General features: G+C 41.1%; 1 protein-coding gene across 3 annotated transcripts in view; it reads left to right on the top strand.

The window, feature by feature from the left end:
- ANK3 (ankyrin 3) overlaps positions 1–20,133 on the top strand; it is a 209,755-nt gene that overhangs the window by 161,341 nt on the left and 28,281 nt on the right. For 2 of the 3 annotated variants that reach the window (XM_054174590.1, XM_054174589.1), the window contains exons 31-38: positions 958–1,165; positions 2,295–2,391; positions 3,584–3,812; positions 4,362–4,487; positions 5,241–5,363; positions 5,841–5,867; positions 7,570–7,651; positions 12,434–20,131. In XM_054174590.1, the coding sequence (XP_054030565.1) occupies positions 958–1,165; positions 2,295–2,391; positions 3,584–3,812; positions 4,362–4,487; positions 5,241–5,363; positions 5,841–5,867; positions 7,570–7,651; positions 12,434–20,131 (8,590 nt within the window). The remainder of the gene's footprint in view (positions 1–957; positions 1,166–2,294; positions 2,392–3,583; positions 3,813–4,361; positions 4,488–5,240; positions 5,364–5,840; positions 5,868–7,569; positions 7,652–12,433; positions 20,132–20,133) is intronic. The other variant, XM_054174591.1, reaches the window with a different exon arrangement.

Below are 20,133 nucleotides of genomic sequence, written 5' to 3'. Positions count from 1 at the left end.
ATAGGAATGTGTTTAGTAAAGATTTCATGCAGCTGCTTGCCAGCTGTTACTGGGTGAAAGACCTCCCATATACATCTGTTGTAGCTTAGGGCAGTCACCATTGGTGTTTCCAGCTGTGGATGGAATCTGGGTAAACCAACTAGCTTAAACTCACCTTACACTGGAGAGATATTCCATAGGAGGTATCTATTATTTTGCATTCTGTTGTCACTTAAAATTACTTAATAACTTGACGAATCTGATGGGTTCATGAAACAGGGATTCTAGTTTGGATTCCAGTGCTTGGAATCTGTGTTTGAACTTCTCTCTTAATGACATTTCACATCTAAAGATGATTAACCTTGAGGAAATGGTTATACATCTGCTTTTCCAGAGCTCTCTAGGGTGAGGGCAGCATGATCTCTCCATATGCAGTGTATGACTGCTGAGACTGCAATTTAGCTGCATGTCTATGCATATCAATACACTGTGCAGCTCAAATAATGCCATGAGCCACAGATCAGTGTGATTGAAACAGTCTTGAAAGTTAAAAATAGAAAGGCAAACAGATGAAAATACCGTTTCCAATAAGGTATCATCATGTTTTAGTTCAAGCCTTACATAACAAAACTAACAAAACTTCTCCAGTGTTTCTTCCCATGTGTATTTAATATCACATATCACTGTAAATCAAACCCAAACCCACTCTGAAAAACTCTCAGCAAATACTGCAGGCAACCTTCTGAGATTTACAGTTTCACTCTACAGGTTAGCTATTAGGAAACCATAAGTAGACTGTTGAGAAAAAATACTAAGCATGACTTATACTAATAATCACTCTCAAGAGTTAGTAGGCTGCCATGGGAAAAAAATTCTACAGGAAAACAAAAGGAAAATGGAATTATCTTTTGGAAAACAGTTCTGCACGTCTATCGCCAGTTTGTAGCTGTAGTTTAAATACTTTCCCCATGTTGACAGGCTCAACCCGTTCCAGAGGAGACTGTCAAAAAAATCCTTGGAAACAAAGCTACTTTCAGCCCCATTGTCACTGTGGAGCCCAGAAGAAGAAAATTTCATAAGCCAATAACCATGACAATTCCTGTGCCACCTCCGTCGGGAGAAGGTGTAACCAACGGGTACAAGGGAGACACGACGCCCAGCCTTCGACTTCTATGTAGCATTACAGGTTAGAGAAAATCATGCTCTTTGCAAAGCTCTTTGTGACAGCAGTACCTCTGCACTCACTCTCACCACTGTACAACTCATGCTTTCCTGCACGGGAACATTGATGTGCTTGGTTCAGCAGAGTTCAGATCGGTTCTCCCGACTAAATCCAGCTGAGGTCATTTGAAAGTCTCCTGCTGGTTCCCCAGGCTTTGAATCTGGTCTCATGCCACTGTAAAAGAACTCTGCCAATAGATATTAAATGCCATGTTATATTTAGTCAGCATGAAGAATTTTAGCCTTGGCTATTAAGCATTGTTGTCAGTAAAAGTGGTTTGCAGGAATAATTCTGTGCTAGCTGATCTTGGGGTGCATTTTCTGTTAATTTGTAGGCATGTACTTTGCTGATGTCAGCATTGTTTTCTGCTGCGTACCATATAGAGTAATCATAGAATCACTAAGGCTGGAAATAACCTTTTAGATCATTGAGTCCAACCGTAACCCAACTACCATAACCACTAAATCATATCCTGAAATGCCACATCTACAGCTTCTTGAACACCAACAGGGACAGGGATGGCAACTCCACCACTTCCCTGGGCAGCCTGTTCCAATGCCTCAGTAAAGAAGCTTTTCCTAATGTCCAATATAAATCTCCCCTGGAACAACTTAAACCCATTTCATTTCATCCTGTCGCTGTTCACCTGGGAGAAGAGGCCAACACCAGCCTTACTCCAATCTCCTTTCAGGTAGTTGTAGAGAGCAGTAAGATCTCCCCTTAGTCTTCTCCTCTCCAGACTAAATAACCTCATCTCCCTCATCCATTCCTCCTATGCCATGCCCTCCAAAGCCCTCACCAGCCTCACTGTACTTCCTGGGAGACACTCCAGGACCTCAATGTCTTTCCTGTCCTGTGGTGCCCAGAACTGCACACAGTACTCAAGCTGTGGCCTCATCAGGGCCAGGTACATGGCCACAATCATTTCTCTACAGAGGAATATACAACATATAGCTCAGCTATTGGAGATGTCTATTGTCTAGATCCTTTTTTTTATGTGTGAAGCAAAACAACTTAAGATAGAGTTGTTCTTATGCAGTCTGTATATGCCTGGTGTTTGAAAGAAAGTCTCCCACGTGTTGTATTTATGTAGGAGGTACTTCACCTGCGCAGTGGGAAGATATCACAGGCACCACGCCGCTGACGTTTTCAAACGACTGTGTCTCATTCACAACCAATGTTTCAGCCAGGTATGGTAACAGAGCTTGCCAAGTACACCTAGGGAACAGGTTCCCTTGATTAATGGAGGGCATACTTGTGGGGTTGCTTTTTGGCTTTCTGTAAGTCTTTTGCAAGACTGATGAAGCAGTAATGGGTAAGATGCTTCTTTGTCACTAGGTATGGGCATCCCACACATCTGGGGCTTTGTCCTGGCCTTTTCTGCTGCCAAACATGCTGCTGCTTCAAAGGCTGTGGTGCTGTGCAGTGATTTGGGGATTTCTTTTGCAAACAATAACAGAAAGGAAGTTTATCTGGGGGTGTGTGTGGTGTGTGTGTCATAAAAACACATTTGTTTTAAAAGTTGAAGATGTTCAGTTTCTGGCTGTGAGATTTCAGTTGAAAATTACTCTCACCAAAATACCATTCCCTCCCCACAACCCCCCCCCAAAAAAAAAGAAAAGAAAAGAAAGAAAGGTTTGGAATTAATTTTGATGGACTCAGTGGAGTTAAATGCTGATTGGAATCATTCAGCAGCGTGTACAAATGCACAAATCACGTATGCTAGTTAAAATTCATGGTATGCCAGGGAAAAAGTTTATCATTCTGTACACAACATTCACAGCGATAAAAAGCTTGATAAAGAATGAAAATTTCTGAAAGAACCAAACAGATTAGGGCTGAAATATTGTGGGAAAGTCTCCTGTGTACTACTCATTGAAGTATTCATAATTTGTTTCAAAATCGTCATTCTTAATCATGAGACAAGAAAATTACAGTTTCTCTCTGGCAAACTTCACTGTGGGCATATTTGGTTTCAACCTATATGAGAGATGTGATTTAGCTGTATGTGTGTTTTATAAAGCAGATTGTTTTAGCAAATCAAATGTACAGTGAAGCATTAGCACCTTGCAATGTACCTGGTTTGTGGTCACAAGAAATGTAGTTTCCCCACTTTGACTTTAAGTGAAGTCTACAGTAGATAGTTTTATGAGATACCAGTGTGAGAAGCATCAGATGCATCAACTTGTGTATGTTACCATGTGTTCCCAGTTTTGGATGGTTAAAGCTCCACTGAAGTTAGAAGGAAAGTTACAGCTTTGAGAAGTCTACAAGGATGGTACACATGCAGAATGACGGAGGATTACAGGACATGATTTCTCTTTAAAGCAATGCTTGAGCATAATTGGAAGTTCATCTAATGGTTTCCTTTTTCCCACTCAGATTCTGGCTCGCAGACTGCCATCAGGTACTAGAGACTGTTGGACTGGCAACACAGCTTTATAGAGAATTAATATGTGTTCCTTATATGGCAAAGTTTGTGATATTTGCCAAAATGAATGACCCTGTGGAATCCAATTTGCGTTGCTTCTGCATGACTGATGACAAAGTGGACAAAACTTTGGAGCAACAAGAGAACTTTGAAGAGGTTGCAAGAAGCAAAGACATTGAGGTATATTTCTCACTCACAGCCAGCTTCCTCCTTGCAAATGAACAATAAGTTTTCCAAGTGGCAGCAGGTCCTGCAAAAGCCACTATAAACCTAGTTAAATAAAGGTTCACAGCAAGGCTGTATCAAAAATCTTCTTGGAAGGAGGCCAGAAAAGGATGGAGCAGGAGGAGCTTAAGGACCAGTCTCCAAATGGATGCCTCAGGCTAGTCTGCAGTGGGGTTTGTATGTACTGCTGCCAAGTATCCCTGCTTGGGCTTTGCAGATGGCTGGAATTCCTTCTCATTGGCCTTGCAGACACACAGTCCTAAGAAGGGCTGGTTTATAGTGAGCAGTCACCAATACACTGTTTCTTGAAGGAAATCTGTATGTTCTTACTCCAGAAGAACTACTCCTGTAGCTCTTGGTTTCCTAGACTACCTGCACTCATAATACCTTGCTGTAATGCAATGCTAAACTCAGGAACTGTGATGGGGGTAACCATGATATATTTTTGCACATGGATCTGCTATGAAAAGAGGTTTTACTGACCTTTATTTATTGCTTTGATAGGTTCTGGAAGGAAAACCTATTTACGTTGATTGCTATGGAAATCTGGCTCCTTTGACTAAAGGAGGACAGCAACTTGTTTTTAATTTTTATGCTTTCAAAGAAAATAGACTGCCATTCTCTATCAAGGTAAAAGCAAAACAAACCACATCATTCTGCTGACTTTTTTCCTTCCCCTACTGATAACACCTTTCCAGCCCCATAGGACTGACTTACCCTGAGAATTTAAGTGTCATTGTTTACCACATGAATAACATGGAAAGGGTGCTTTGCAAGAAGCCACCAAAGAGCTGCTGGCAGCACAGGGAGCAAAATATCCATGACATGGATCCACAACCTTTTATTAAAACCATATCTCAAGTTAGACCTCCAGAGTATTACTAGTAGATCACTAGTTTGCAGGAACTAAGCAAAAGAGATACATTCAATAGCATACTATACAGCAGAACAGCCTCAAAATGTGTGCACAGACTCTGCATCTCTAAATTACCATGAATGCACGCTCGCTTTCCTCAGCCCTTTCGTAGCTGCCCTGCCAAATAAGTTTTTAAGCATTTTGGTGAACAGAAGTTCAAAGCATGGCAGAAGAAAATGAAGATGAGTAGAAAAATCTCAGGAATATCCTAGTATGAAACTGTCTGATTGGACTCAGTCAAAATCTTGCCTTGCATGTATTTACCACCAGAGAGGTTCAGGCTGATCTAACTCTTTCATAGTAAGGCCTCTTCTCCTGCACCTCAGGCTGAGCTCCAGCTCAGTGACATTGGTCTTTACCTATTAGATAGCTACTTGTGGAAAGAAACTCAAATAAATGCTCCAGAAACCCTCCCTAGGTATCTGAATTACTGCATAATACTACACTTACTAAAATGTCTTTTCTAGGTAAGAGACACCAGCCAGGAACCTTGTGGTCGATTATCGTTTTTGAAAGAACCAAAGACTACAAAAGGACTGCCACAAACAGCTGTTTGCAACTTGAATATCACTCTGCCTGCACACAAGAAGGTATTTGTTTGGAAAAGTCAATGTTTTCCTTAGGGTTGGTTTTAGTTTTGCTCCTTGACTTTTTAATTTGTTTTCCTGCTAGTGATAAGGAAACACTGTCAAATGCCAGTAAAGAGAATGCTCTGGAATATGAGAAAGGCTTTTAAAAGTTATGTTTTATTGGTTTCTTATCTGTAGAACGCTTTTAAAGTCTCTTGCTACTGTGGTGTCAAGTTCCTATAATTTCTGATTCTGTTTACAGCTCATGCTTCAGCCTGCAAGCCATAGGTTTAAGCTTTCCGTAATGTCACGTGTTGATTTGCATTGGATGTAAGGTTTTGTTTGCTTTTCTTTTATGTTGACATTTTGGATTTCCTTTGCTTATAATTCAGCTTGCATTTTGTGCTCCCAATTTGGTCCTTTTCATATCCTGATATTCTTTTCCCTGCTGTCCATTATAATATTCCTTGTCTCTGCAATGCATCTTTGGACCAAAAGGAAACAGAGTCAGATCAAGATGATGAGGTAATATAAACACTGTCTTCTGTTTTTATTTCCTTCAGATTTAGTGAAGAAAAGTAGTATGTTCTAGAAAAAAAATGAATTACTATTTTTAACTATGGCACTGAAATAATACCTACAGAATAACCATATCCTCAACATCTAATAGTCTCTTGCAAAATGATGAAAGTGCACAAATATGGAAAAAAATAATTATATATTATGAAATGAAACTGACTATTTAATAATAGCAGTCTAAAATGTAACTCACTTCCTTCTGAAAAAGAATATAATTATAAAATTCAGACCGGGTCCATTTGTGGCAAAATCAAGAAGAATATAGTCAATATAATTTTACCTCTTGAACTAATACTGCCAGTGCTTTGGAAACTTGTCTCTGAGAAGGAACAAAGTGTTGCTAAGGCAGCAGTAGTGGACTATAATATTTTACTTCTGACCATAAACTGGATTCTTCTGAAAAAGCAAAAGAGCTAAAAGCAATTTCTAAATACTGTGGACTAACCTATTTTCAAATAAACCTCAGATATTTGCAACTTAAAAATCCACTGTTTTCTGGAAAGTGCTACTTTAGGTTGTGAGGAAATTGAGTGGGTTTTACTCATTAGAGGTGATAATAAATGAGATCACCTTACGAGAGTAACTATACACATATATTCCCTTTATGTAGCAGCAAACTTCTCTCCTCTTTCTGGTAGCAGTAGCCACCTACTGATCAAAATAATAAAAGCCCCAAACCAAAACACCCCGTACAAGTTAAAAAACAATAATGGCAACCACATCACTTTGTCTCCCCAGGATTTGTTCCCAGCGAGCTATTATATAGCTATCACAATAGTTTTCTTTCTAAACAAACCGTCTTTTTAGCCACGTAATGAGTCTGATCTCTGAAGGGCTTTTAATGTTTAAGACACCACACTAGCAGCTATGCAGCTGAATGCAGTAACTTACAACGCAATGATGAGTTACCAGTAATAGTCTGCTTTCTAATCTGCATCTTTGCATTTTATGCCTATTTAAAAAAATCCCCTCCCATGCCTTTTTTGTCCTTAATGTATTCACTTTAAAGCCAATGTACATTGTGGTGTATGTGCTTTCAGTACAAATTAACGAGGGGAGAAATACTTGATTGGTATAAGTTGTACTCTTATGAATGTTTTATGTCTGTATCTGTGGTCTTTTGTGTTGATCTCCTGTTTCTAGCCAAAGGTGGTGTATTTTACTAAGAATCAATAATATTATGCCATTTCTAGCAGTGTGAAGCAGTTTATTAAGTGATAAAGGGATAATAGAGTCTCAAGATACTTTAAGGCAGGATCATGAGCTTTGTCTACTATCTAAGCTCTTCTACCTCATGAGCAGAGACATGAGCAGGAATGAACCCATGGGGTCAGCTCTTAGGGTTGCAGTTCCATCCCTGCTTACTCCAGAAAAGTAGTCATTCATGGCAGGATTCTACCACCTCCAGTAGCCATGTTCCCTGCTCTGCAGTGCCTGACACTCATTATACGGCAGACAGGAATGGAGACCAGCTCCGTCCATTCCCTGCCTGCTTGCCCAAATTTGGCTTCAGCTTGCCTTCCTGCAGTTGAACGGAAACGCCCATTCTCCCTCGTGGGGATGTGTGACGCTGACGTTGGATGATTTTCTGTTCACATGGGGGATTAGGGATGCTCAGGGCACTAACCAGCATCATGTTTTGTTGCAGACGGAAAAAGCTGACCGGCGCCAGAACTTTGTCTCCCTTGCTTTACGTAAGCGCTACAGCTATCTGACTGAGCCTGGAATGAGTGAGTTGCTCTTACCACAGTACTAAACCGTGCAGACATGATTTTTCATAAGAAGAGACATTTTTTCTATAAACGTTGTATTTGGTGTCACTCTGAAAAAAGAAAAAGAAAAAAACAACCCAAAACATCCCCAGAAAAAAACCAACCCTGCCTATCTAAACCAAAACTCTTGGATGGTCTGTGAACTCTTGTGTTGTGAGAGCTTGAAGAATTCTGACTGGCATGTGGTGGGTTAGTTAAGTGAAAATAGAGCTGTTTTAGAAATGTTGTGTAGTTCCAGAGTAGGAGGATTGCAAATTACGTTCAGGAGGAGTCCATTCCTTTTCCCTTTGAAGGATTAGAGGTAGCTGCTGTAGTAGGGAATGTCATGCAAGTCCAGCAAGGCTGAAGAATGCAATTCAGATGCACAGTTAAACATTTGGATGCTTAGCCAAAATGGATTCTCTCATATTTTTTATTTTCCCTCTTCTTTCTCCTCCTCTTCCCTTTTTCTTCTGCTCCCTGCAGATGCTTTTTATTCCCTGACACCACACATTGCTTTCTCTTAAACTTATGTTCCCCTTGACTAGACCTATGGTATTTCTTTCCTTTCCTTTCCTTTCCTGTTAAATACAACAATGTGCTTGGTTTAGCTTTTTCCTCCCTCCCTCTCTTGTCTGAGGTTGGCTGCTGTTTTTACCCCTTTCCCAGGCATTTTCTTGCCTTTTTATTTCCCCTCATAACCTCTTAGTTGCTACCCTGCAACAGACCCTTTGATATAATTCCATGAAATCCATAGACAAACTTCATCGGGTCTTGGGATTTTCTACTGGATGGCTGCTGTTATTTACCCTATAAGATCTGTGGCTTCTTTGGATCAGATGTGCTCCAGAATACATTACACTTCTCAGAACTGGAAGAAGACTTCAAACATATAACATCTGAAGAAGCTATCAGATCTGCTGAGACATCTTGATGGACTGTTAAGGTATCGTCAAAGGCTTGATGGGAACTGAGAGGGAAAAGGAAGTTGCTTGATAGGAGTTTGCTGACTGTGTTTGTTGCTTACAATTAGGTTTTCATTAGGGGGGGGAAAAAAAAAAAGGAGAGAAAAGAAAAAGTTGTCATATTCACCAAAGGTCCATTAAGTCTCATTTGTAAAAAGCTGGAGTGCAAAAACCTACCCACACTTTAGCTGCACTCAAAAAAACCCCCAAACCCAACAAAAACAAACAAACAAAAAATCCCAGACAGTTAACACAGTGAAAGTTCCTGACCATTCTATCAACTATTCTATCCCTTTTGGCAGCGATTGCTCTTCAGATTCTGAGCTACCCAAAAAGCCTATGCAAAAATGACTCTGCCAGGAAAGAACGTAGGGAGTTTGGCCATTAGCCTGAGGACCACCTCCTCTGCACACCTGGTACATAGTCAGCATCTGCCACTACCACCTGTACCATGTTGGTGTGAGGGGAGGATGATCTTTGAGATGTAGCCCTTTCAGACAGCACACCCTGCCCAATACAGAGCCAGCAATGCTGCTGTGGCAGGTTTACATTGCAGGGTGTTTGCTCAAGTGCTTGGATATGAGTGATGAACCTTTACCTGTTTCCAGTGAACCTGATGGCACAGCTTCTGCAGTTTTGGTAGCAGCAGAAGTTGTCTGTTTTACTCACAAACTCATGTGTGCATATGCATACAGATTTTTTTTTCCTCTGCACAACTGCCTGTGCCAGTAAAGAAGAGAGAAAGGCAGATGGGATATTCCCCAGGCTCCCAGTCCTTGCCCTTACTCAAGGGAAAGGACCAAAAAGCCCCTCAGTTCTTCCCAGCAGTGAGGTCATCTCAGAAGAGGAGTTCTACAGTGGGTTAAACCTGTTCAGCTGTGGCTGTTTGCTCACAGCTGAAAAGCAGCAAGGCTGATCAGGGTCCACTTGTATGGGTTCACACAACACTTTCAGTTACCAGCTGCAGGGAAGGAAGGTAGTAACTAGTCTGTTTTCTGATAAAATCTTGGATAGAGTGATGGAAACTGTTAAGGCCAAAAGTTTCCAGTAGCCAGAAAGGGCCATTAAATAAAAGAAAACCACTCTTTAGAACACTGTCCCACTCTGAAGTTTCACATGGTGTGGTGGGTTGAGGGGATTTCTTTGCTATTTCAAAATATTCAGATTGTCCATTTCCCTGCTGTTGGAGTTATCTCATAGCTGCACACACTGCTAAATGACTCGGTTTTCTTTAAACCGGAGTTTCTTCTCAGCTGCAGTAAGTAGCACAGAGAAAGCATCTTGACTACCTCTGGATCCATGATTTAACAGGAGAAAGAGCTGGCTTCATTAGCCACTTGTGATAGACCAGCTCATCACAGCACAGTGGGGTTGCTGTAAGGACATTTCCAAACACAAATCAGTGAACAGGTTGTTTTGTGGCTAGATGGAGTGGGTCCAGAGGCGGGACATGAAAATTATCAGGGAAATGGAACACCTTTCATAGGAGGACAGTCTGAGGGAGTTGGGATTGTCCAGCATGGAGAAAAGAAGGCTGTGGGGAGACCTAATAGCAGCCTTCCAGTACCTGAGGGGGGCCCACAAGAAGGCTGCAGAGGGACTGTTTACAAAGGCCTGGAGTGATAGTATGAGGAGCAATGGTTTGAAATTAGAGAAGAGGACATTAATATTGGATGTTAGGAACAAGTTCTTGACCATGAGGGTGGTGGAACACTGGAACAGGTTGCCCAGGCAGGTAGTTGAGACCCCATCCCTAGAGATATTCAAGGAAGGTCAGGTTCGACACAGCTCTGAGCAACCTGATCGTAGTGGAGGATGTGTCTGTTCACTGCAGGGAGGTTGGACTAGATGACCTTTGGAGGTCCCTTCCAACTCCAAACTTTCTAGGATTCTATGAATGATTTTAGGGTTTGTTTTGTGGACTTGGGACTATATGAACTTCTGGTGAATGTTAGCAGCTGCTGCTAATTAATCTTCATAATAAAATCTAGATCATTTAATGAAGTACACTGTTTCTTCTTTGGGTGAAAAAAGAAGTATGTTTGGGCTTAAAAATAAGATTCCAAGGAAAGATGGATGTTTATTTACATGAGCTGTGCCAGTCAGGCCTAGTATTCAAGCTCTCTTCAACCTAAATGTTCTCATACTGCAGTATCACCAGCCATCCACATTGATTTCTGGGCTTCAATTGGCTTCTGCAGGACCAGCACATTTCTCCTTGCAGGATATGGACCTGTGGTATACTGAATATTCAATATTCTACAAGTGTGTGTGATTTAAGTCTTAAGTTTAGTACTAGTCTTGTTAAGCTCCTTTCACTGTAAATTACTGTCTGTCTACAAGACGGATCAGTCAGGTTTGGCAAATTATTAGTGTAACTTCAGAGAAAGGTGTGTTGAATAAGTTGTTTGGAAGCCCTCTAAGTTGCTTTCAATGCCAACTCTCTGAATGTTATCACTGTATCAGAGGATATGTGCTGTAATGGGATTCCCAGAAATGCTGTCTTCTGGCATGAGTGCCTCCTGTGATGCAAAATGTGGTTGATGATGAGTTTTGTTTGAGATGCCTATGAATAAGCTGAGTGTTCTGGAGGATAACAGTGAACAGGTTTGTCCTTGCCAGGAAGTCTTTGCATAATATATTGTTCTTTGCTCTCCTAATGTTACCTTTTGAGAAATGTAAAGTTGAACAGGTCTGTCTTTGAGCTGATACAAGAAATCTCCTCAAAAGGTACCAAGACACTACATCTTGTAGAAAAAGTGTACTCTTCTTTTAATGGCCTTTTGTGAAATGATTTTGTAAAGTTTACATGTTTGTGCTTAATAAGTATATAAAATGTATTAATCTGTGTGCTCGTTTTGACATGACATACTGTGCATGAATAAAACCCGGTTCAGTTGCTTGGCTTGCTCACGTTTATCATATATCATATTTTCCATATTCATATATGACATATGCTTCTTGAAATCATTTCATGTTAAGTTTTACTTTAGCTTTTACCCAACAAAAGGAATATCGCATGAAAACCAACTGCAAAGGTTCCTTTTCTTGCTTTCATTTTGGTTTTTTTATCCTTTTTTTTTTAATATTGACTTAGAAAAGCTCTTGCTCTTATTGGCTTTGTGAGTGTGAAGCATATCTGAATAGTGCATGGGAGACATAGATTGGAATTAATTCTAGTTGCTTCACAGTTTGCACATCAATTGCCTGTCACTTAAAGAAATTTTTGGGTTCTGCATGAAATAGTTCTGAGTGCTTTTGAAAAAAAATATTTTAGCAACATAATGTCATTTTTACACAAGTTTATATTTTGTATAGGTTCAATATTTGAGTAGAACAACAACAGAAATTGTTAAAAGGCTAATTCTAATATTTTCACAAATCAGAGACATACCTAAACAGGCAAAATAGAACTGATGCAAATGTTTCAGAAGTAGCACATCAGAAAGTCAATAGGAAGTAAGAGAAGAAATTGTCACGTGGCTTTATTTTTACTTTATGGATTCCTTCTTCGTGTCTTCTGTTCCTCATTGTTTGCAGATTTGGTTGCAATGTGCTTTCTGTCTTCCATTCCACATTGGTTTTTTCATTTTGAGCAGTCATCAGTATATGACTCATTCTTATTTTTTTCTTTCCTTTTGAAAATCTTTTGCCTCTTTCATCCTAACTCATGCAAACAATTGTACTTGCTTTTTGTAATATTACAACGTTTACTGACCAATTTTCTTCTCTGGTCTCTCTGTTTTTCAATCATTTTTGTTGATTTTTATGTTTGATTTTGATTTAACAATTTAAGAAACAGTTGAACGGAGTGCAGGAGCAACAAGATCCCTACCTACTACTTACTCATACAAGCCATTCTTTTCAACACGGCCATATCAGTCATGGACAACAGCTCCAATTACAGTGCCTGGGCAAAACAAGTCAGGCTTCACTTCCTTATCAAGTTCTTCCTCTAACACTCCTACAGCTTCCCCATTAAAATCAATATGGTCTGTTTCTTCTACTTCTCCAATCAAATCCACATTAGGAGCTTCTACCACATCTTCAGTTAAATCTGTTAGTGATGTAGCATCTCCAATTAGATCATTTCGGACAATCTCTTCACCAATAAAAACTGTGGTATCGCAGCCTCCATACAATATACAGGTTACTACAGGCTCTTTCGTCAGAGCTCCTGCAGTCACAGAAGCTGCTAGTCTGAAAGGGCTGGCATCCACTGCTACATTCCCCTCTCGGACATCTCCAGTGACTACAGCAGGATCTCTCTTGGAGAGATCATCCATAACCATGACGCCTCCAGCATCCCCCAAATCCAACATTAACATGTACTCTTCAAGTTTGCCTCTTAAATCGGTCATCACATCAGCATCTTCACTTTTAACGTCCCCTCTAAAGTCAGTGGTGTCACCTGCTAAGTCAGCAGTTGATGCTGTTTCATCCTCTAAAGTCATGATGGCCTCGTCTCTCTCGTCGCCAGCAAAACATGTAGCTGGGCACACAGATGTACCATTGCTTAATGGATCTGTGTCACCTCTGAAATACCCATCTTCTGCCAACTTAATAAATGGATCCAAAGCTGCAGCTGTTTTTCAAGACAAGATGGCTGCAGCTGCACATACTGCAAGCTGTGCTGCTAATGCAGTTGCTGACACGGCTGAGAGAGTGCTTTCAACAGCTACAACAATGTCATTTTCTCCACTCAGGTCATTTGTGTCCTCAGCACCATCAGCTTTCCAGTCAATGAGAACTCCTCCTGCAGGTGCTTTGTACACAGCCCTTGGGTCAATATCTGCAACTACCTCATCAGTAACTTCATCAACAATAACAGTGCCAGTATATTCTGTAGTCAATGTTTTGTCTGAACCAGCATTAAAGAAGCTCCCAGAGTCGTCTCCGCTTACAAAATCAGCTGCTGCGTTGCTGTCACCTATTAAAACATTGACTACAGAGGCACGTACACAGCCTCCCTTTAATCGAACTTCATCGCCAATAAAATCATCCTTGTTTCTAGCACCCTCTGCTCTCAAATTGTCCACACCATCTTCCTTATCCTCCAGTCAGGAGATACTGAAAGATGTTGCTGAAATGAAGGAGGATTTAATAAGAATGACTGCAATATTGCAGACAGATGTCACAGAGGACAAACCGTTCCAGCCTGACATACCAAAAGAGGGTAGAATTGATGATGAAGAGCCCTTTAAAATTGTTGAGAAAGTGAAAGAGGACTTAGTCAAAGTTAGTGAGATTCTCAAAAAAGATGTGTGTTTAGAAAGTAAAGGGTCGGCTAAAGTACCCAAAAGTGATCAAGGACACCTGTCTGAGGATGACTGGGTAGAGTTCAGTACAGAGGAGATTGATGAAGCCAGACAGCAAGCTTTGACAAGCCCTCCTATATCTGTTCCAGAGAAGGTCCAAATTAAAACTAAAACCATGTCGGAAAAGGATTATAGCTTGTCAAAAGTTATTGATTACTTAGCAAATGATATTGGTAGCAGTTCATTAACAAACATAAAGTACAAGTTCGAAGAGGGGAAAAAAGAAGGCGAAGAGAGACAAAAACGCATTTTAAAACCAGCTATTGCTTTGCAGGAACATAAACTTAAAATGCCTCCGTCCTCCATGAGGCCTTCAACATCAGAAAAGGAGTTATGTAAAATTGCAGATTCTTTTTTTGGAACAGATACTATTTTAGAGTCTCCAGATGACTTTTCTCAACATGACCAAGATAAAAGTCCCTTATCCGATAGTGGCTTTGAAACAAGGAGCGAAAAGACACCTTCTGCCCCACAAAGTGCTGAGAGCACGGGGCCAAAACCACTTTTCCATGACGTTCCCATCCCTCCCGTCATTACGGAAACAAGAACTGAGGTTGTTCATGTTATCCGCAGCTACGAACCATCACCCGAAGAAATTCCAGAGCAGAAAGAAGAGGAGCTACCAGCCTCAAAACCTACTCCTACATTTATGGAGCTGGAGCAAAAACCTGCCGGATCTATTAAAGAGAAGGTTAAAGCTTTTCAAATGAAAGCCAGCAGCAGCGAAGAAGATGACCATAAGTGTGTCCTTAGTAAAGGTGTCCGAGTAAAAGAAGAAACTCACATCACTACGACAACTAGGATGGTTTATCATAAACCTCCATGCACTGAAAGCACATCTGAAAGAATTGAGGAAACAATGTCTGTTCATGACATAATGAAAGCTTTTCAGTCTGGACGTGACCCTTCCAAAGAACTGGCAGGTCTGTTTGAACATAAGTCATCAGTAACATCCGATGTTAACAAGTCTGCTGAAACTTCACCACAACATGCAGAGAAGGACAGCAAAATGAAACCCAAACTGGAGCGAATAATAGAGGTCCATATTGAAAAAGGTAATCAGGCTGAACCTACTGAAGTCATTATTAGAGAAACAAAAAAGCATCCAGAAAAAGAAATGTATGTGTATCAGAAAGACTTACCTCGGGGAGATATTAACTTAAAAGAGTTGGAAAAACATGATGCTTTTCCTTGTTCAGACGAACAAGGTCAGCAAGAAGAAGAGGAGCTCACGGCTGAAGAGTCACTTCCTTCTTATCTGGAATCCTCTAGAGTTAACACTCCTGTGTCCCAGGAAGAAGACAGTCGCCCTAGTTCTGCTCAACTCATGTCTGATGACTCTTACAAAACACTGAAGCTTTTGAGTCAGCACTCAATAGAATACCATGATGATGAGTTGTCAGAACTAAGAGGGGAGTCTTACAGGTTTGCTGAGAAAATGCTTCTTTCAGAAAAGCTAGATGTGTCTCATTCTGATACTGAGGAGTCAGTTACTGACCATACTCTACCCCTTAGTGCAGAGTTACAGGGGTCTGATAAACGATGCAGAGAAAAAGTAGTTACTGCCCCCAAAAAAGAGATTCTCTCCAAAATCTATAAAGATGTATCTGAAAATGGTATAGGTAAAATGTCTAAAGACGATCATTATGATAAAGTGACAGTGTTACACTACACTGGAGATGTTAGTAGTCCAAAACACGCAATGTGGATGCGCTTTACTGAGGACAGATTAGACAGAGGTAGAGAAAAGTTGATATATGAAGACAGGGTGGACAGGACTGTTAAAGAGGCAGAAGAAAAACTGACTGAAGTATCACAGTTTTTTCGGGATAAAACAGAGAAGTTGAATGATGAGCTACAGTCTCCAGAGAAAAAGCAGCATAAAAAAAATGGCAAAGAAATACATTCTAGCCAGAGCTCTGCCAGCAGCAGCCCTGAGAAAGTTCTGCTCTCTGAATTGCCATCATCTGGTGATGAATGGAGTAAGATGAAGCAATATGCACATGATGGAAAATGCTTTCCCAAGGTGGATGAAAGAAGAGCGTCCAGTTTGCCCAGCAGTCCTGAGAAAAGGATATTTGTGCAACATGCAGAGGACTCTAAAACTATGGAACACAAAGGAAGTGCTCAGCAGGCTGGAGCACCGGAGGTTTCACAGACTGGGTTTCAGCTGAAGCAATCAAAACTCAGTTCCATTAGGCTTAAATTTGAACAAAGTATAAGCCCAAGGAGTAAGGATGTAACTCAGGAAGACAGAAAGCTGGATGGTCACTCAAAAATTCCAGTTAAGAAATTGCAAGAAAGTAAGTTACCAGTGTATCAGTTTTATTCCAGAGAGAAACATGCAAAGCAAGTAGAGGTCATTGATGGGAGCACAGCTTTACAGAAAGAGGTGAAAATACAGGAAGAACTTGTTTCAGGTAAAGGGAAAGCCGTTGAAGACTCCCATGCTTCAGACACGCAAAAACAAAGAACTGAGATGAGTAAAGGCGTGCCAGAATACTTTTCAGAACTGCAGACAAAAGAACTGGTGTACGGCTCAGACTCAACAACAAAGGGACACTGGGACAAAAAAATCTATAGGACATGGGAAAGTCCAGGAACTTCCAATCATAAAACACAAAAAGAAAAACTTGCACATGTGCTGGTTCCAGATACAGTAAAAGAAAAACATGTTGACCATGCTGAAGCTAAAACTGACCAAAAAAGTGAATTTATCACTGTGACAGAACACAAACTGGCAGCAAATGGAATCCATTCAGAAGAAGTGAAGGAAGTGACTGTAAAATCCCCCTCAAAAAGGGTTTTATACAGAGAATTTGTTGTGAGGGAGGGGGAGCATAATGGCGAAGTGGCCGATAAAGTACCCAAAAGGAAAGAAGACATTGCGGTGTCCCATATTCCAGTCAGAGTTGTCGAGGAGAAGAGAACCACGCTTGATGGTGTCTATGAACTTTCAGCCAAAGTATCCCAATCAGCTGTGATTAAGGGGAAAGCTGAGAGGCAGATTGATTATGTGGAAGATGAAAAAATAAAACATTCAGAAATCAGAAAACATACCAAGCAGCAGAGCCCAACAGGTCTAAGTCCTCCTGTTGAGGAAACTGTGCTATCCCCTAGCAAATCACCAGATTCTTTAGAATGTAGTCCAGGACAGGAATTTCCTTCAAGTGAGTTAGTTGACCCTGGTGCCGGTGATTACTTGGATAAAGCTGCACCGCTAGTAAGCACTGAGGGAGCAAAAGAAATTAAGACCTTACCTGTTTATGTCAGTTTTGTACAAGTAGGAAAGCAATATGAGAAAGAGGTGCAACAAGGAAATGTAAAAAAAATTGTCAGTCAGGAGAGCAAGACAGTGCAAGAGACAAGGGGGACGTTTTACACAGCTAGACAGCAAAAACAACCTCCTTCTCCACAAGGTAGTCCAGAAGATGACACACTAGAACAAGTGTCCTTTATAGATAGCTCTGGTAAAAGCCCTTTAACACCAGAAACACCAAGTTCAGAGGAAGTGAGTTACGAGTTTACATCTAAAACACCTGACTCACTGATAGCTTATATCCCAGGCAAGCCCAGTCCTATACCTGAGGTATCTGAGGAATCAGAGGAGGAAGCAGAGGCTAAGTCAACATCTGTAAAACAGGCAGAAGTTGAGGAACCACAGACTGACAAAGCATTACCTAATCACCTAAATAAGGACTCTAACAAAAGGCCCAAAGGTAACAGAGTTGCCTACATTGAATTCCCTCCTCCTCCACCACTGGATGCAGATCAAGGCGAGTCAGAAAAGAAGCCTCATTATTCCACTGAGAGTGAAATGGAAATGATGGAAGTGAACTTGCAAGATGAACACGACAAATGCCAGCTGGCTGAACCTGTCATAAGAGTACAGCCACCATCTCCTGTGCCACCGGGAGCAGACATCAGTGACTCCAGTGATGACGAGTCTCTCTATCAACCTGTTCCGCTTAAAAAGTATACATTCAAGCTGAAAGAACTGGAAGATGACAAGAAAGAAACCTCGAAACCCAGAACCCCTGAAAAGGTTGAGAAACAGAAAGAGTTAGGACATCCCACTTCCGGGAAACCTAATGAGTTTGACATTGGGCTTGATTCACCCCAGAATGATGTAGTGCAGAATGGGAGTAACAATGACCAGTCTGTCACAGAGTGTTCCATAGCAACCACTGCAGAATTCTCCCATGATACCGATGCAACAGAGATTGACTCTCTTGACGGTTATGATTTGCAAGATGAAGATGATGGTTTAACTGAGAGTGATTCTAAACTTGCAGGTCCGGCAGTTGAAAGCAAAAAGGACGTATGGACTACAGAAGGTATTCTAAAGCAGACTGATCGCTGCTTTAGCCAGAGTAAGCTTGAAGTCATTGAAGAGGAAGGCAAGGTAGGCCCTGAAGAAGACAAGGCACCTTCAAAGGGTCCAGCTTCTGAAAAAGCCGGAGATAAGAGTGACCAGAAGTCAGGGGCACAGTTTTTCACTTTGGAAGGCAGACACCCTGACAGGACTGTATTTCCTGATACGTATTTCAGTTATAAAGTAGACGAAGAATTTGCAACGCCTTTCAAAACAGTGGCCACCAAGAGTCTAGATTTTGATCCGTGGTCCAATAACCGAGGTGATGATGAAGTGTTTGAGACTAAATCAAGGGATGATGAGGCTAAGCCATTTGGTCTGGCAGTGGAAGACAGATCTCAAGCAACAACACCTGATACAACACCAGCCAGAACTCCAACAGATGAAAGTACACCAACTAGCGAGCCCAACCCCTTCCCATTTCATGAAGGGAAGATGTTTGAGATGACTCGCAGTGGTGCAATTGACATGAGCAAGAGGGATTTTGTTGAAGAAAGACTCCAATTTTTTCAGATTGGTGAGCATACTTCTGAAGGGAAGTCAGGGGACAAGGGGGAAGGGGATAAAAGTACAGTCACTGTCATCACACAGCCACAGGCAGGGGACAGCACTGTAGAAACAAATCTAGAGAGACCAGTAGAAACAACAGCAGTTGAACATAAGCCCATCATCCAGGCCAGTGGAGATTGCATGGAACAAACCCTTGGTAGTAACTCACTGGAAAAGTCATCGGCAGCGGTAAATGCTTCTAAAGTTGACCCCAAATTGCGCACACCAATTAAAATGGGAATTTCTGCTTCCACAATGACTCTGAAGAAAGATGGCCCTGGCGAAGTGACAGATAAGATAGAAGCTGTGATGCCAAGTGGTCAGGGATTAGAAAATGAAACTCTAGCAGTGATTGCAAGTTCAGCTTCTAGCCAGACAAGCTGTAGGCAAACTGAAAGCACTGATTTTCCAAAAGATAATTTTAATAACAACAACAATTTGGATTCATCTGCTGTCCCTACAGATGATAGTACCTGTAATGTAGTGCTAAAAGAACATTTGGAACCGAAATGTTCCCTCCAGAATGCTAATCAAGAGAAAAGCACTTCAGGAAAAGGTACAGGGACAACACAAGGACACAGAGTAAGAGATAAGCAAAAACCACACGGAGAGCAGCAAAAGTCAACAGAGTTGGTAGGGGCTAGAGGAAAATCCAAGCTTCCTGTAAAGGCCAGCTCAGTGAAAGAAGTCTTTTCACAGAATATTCTCCAAAGCAATGCAGGGAGTAAAGTGAGAGGGGCTAGAAAGCCTGACAAAGCAAAAGAAAATAATTCTTCTCCCTGTCTAGAAGCAAGGTCTAGGATTCCTGTAAAAAATACACGTAGGAGTAACCTAGCTAGAAGAACTCCTGCCCTGCCAAAACAAGAGCAGGTAGAGAAAGAAAAAGCAAAACAGCTTCCTTCTAAATTACCAGTAAAGGTAAGATCTACCTCCGTCACCATGGCAACAGTTAAAGTAAGGAAAAACCAGCTTAGGGAGGTATGTAAGCATTCTATTGAATATTTTAAGGGAATTAGTGGTGAGACATTAAAGCTTGTGGATCGTCTATCTGATGAAGAGAAAAAGATGCAGTCAGAGGTCTCTGATGATGAAGAAGACAGTACATCAAGGAACACATCCTTATCAGAAGCTACTCAAGTTTACCAGCCTTCCATTACATCGAAGTCTGCTAGAGATATGAGAACAGAGGCAGCATCTATAAAATCAAAGATTGAAAAGGCCGACAGTGAGAGGAGGAGGAGTAAGAGGACTGGT

This window comes from Dryobates pubescens, chromosome 30 (genome assembly GCF_014839835.1).
Source record: "Dryobates pubescens isolate bDryPub1 chromosome 30, bDryPub1.pri, whole genome shotgun sequence".
Classification (NCBI taxonomy): domain Eukaryota; kingdom Metazoa; phylum Chordata; class Aves; order Piciformes; family Picidae; genus Dryobates; species Dryobates pubescens.
The sequence above is the reverse complement of the archived record's forward strand: the minus strand, read 5'-3'. Positions and strand labels throughout refer to the sequence as shown.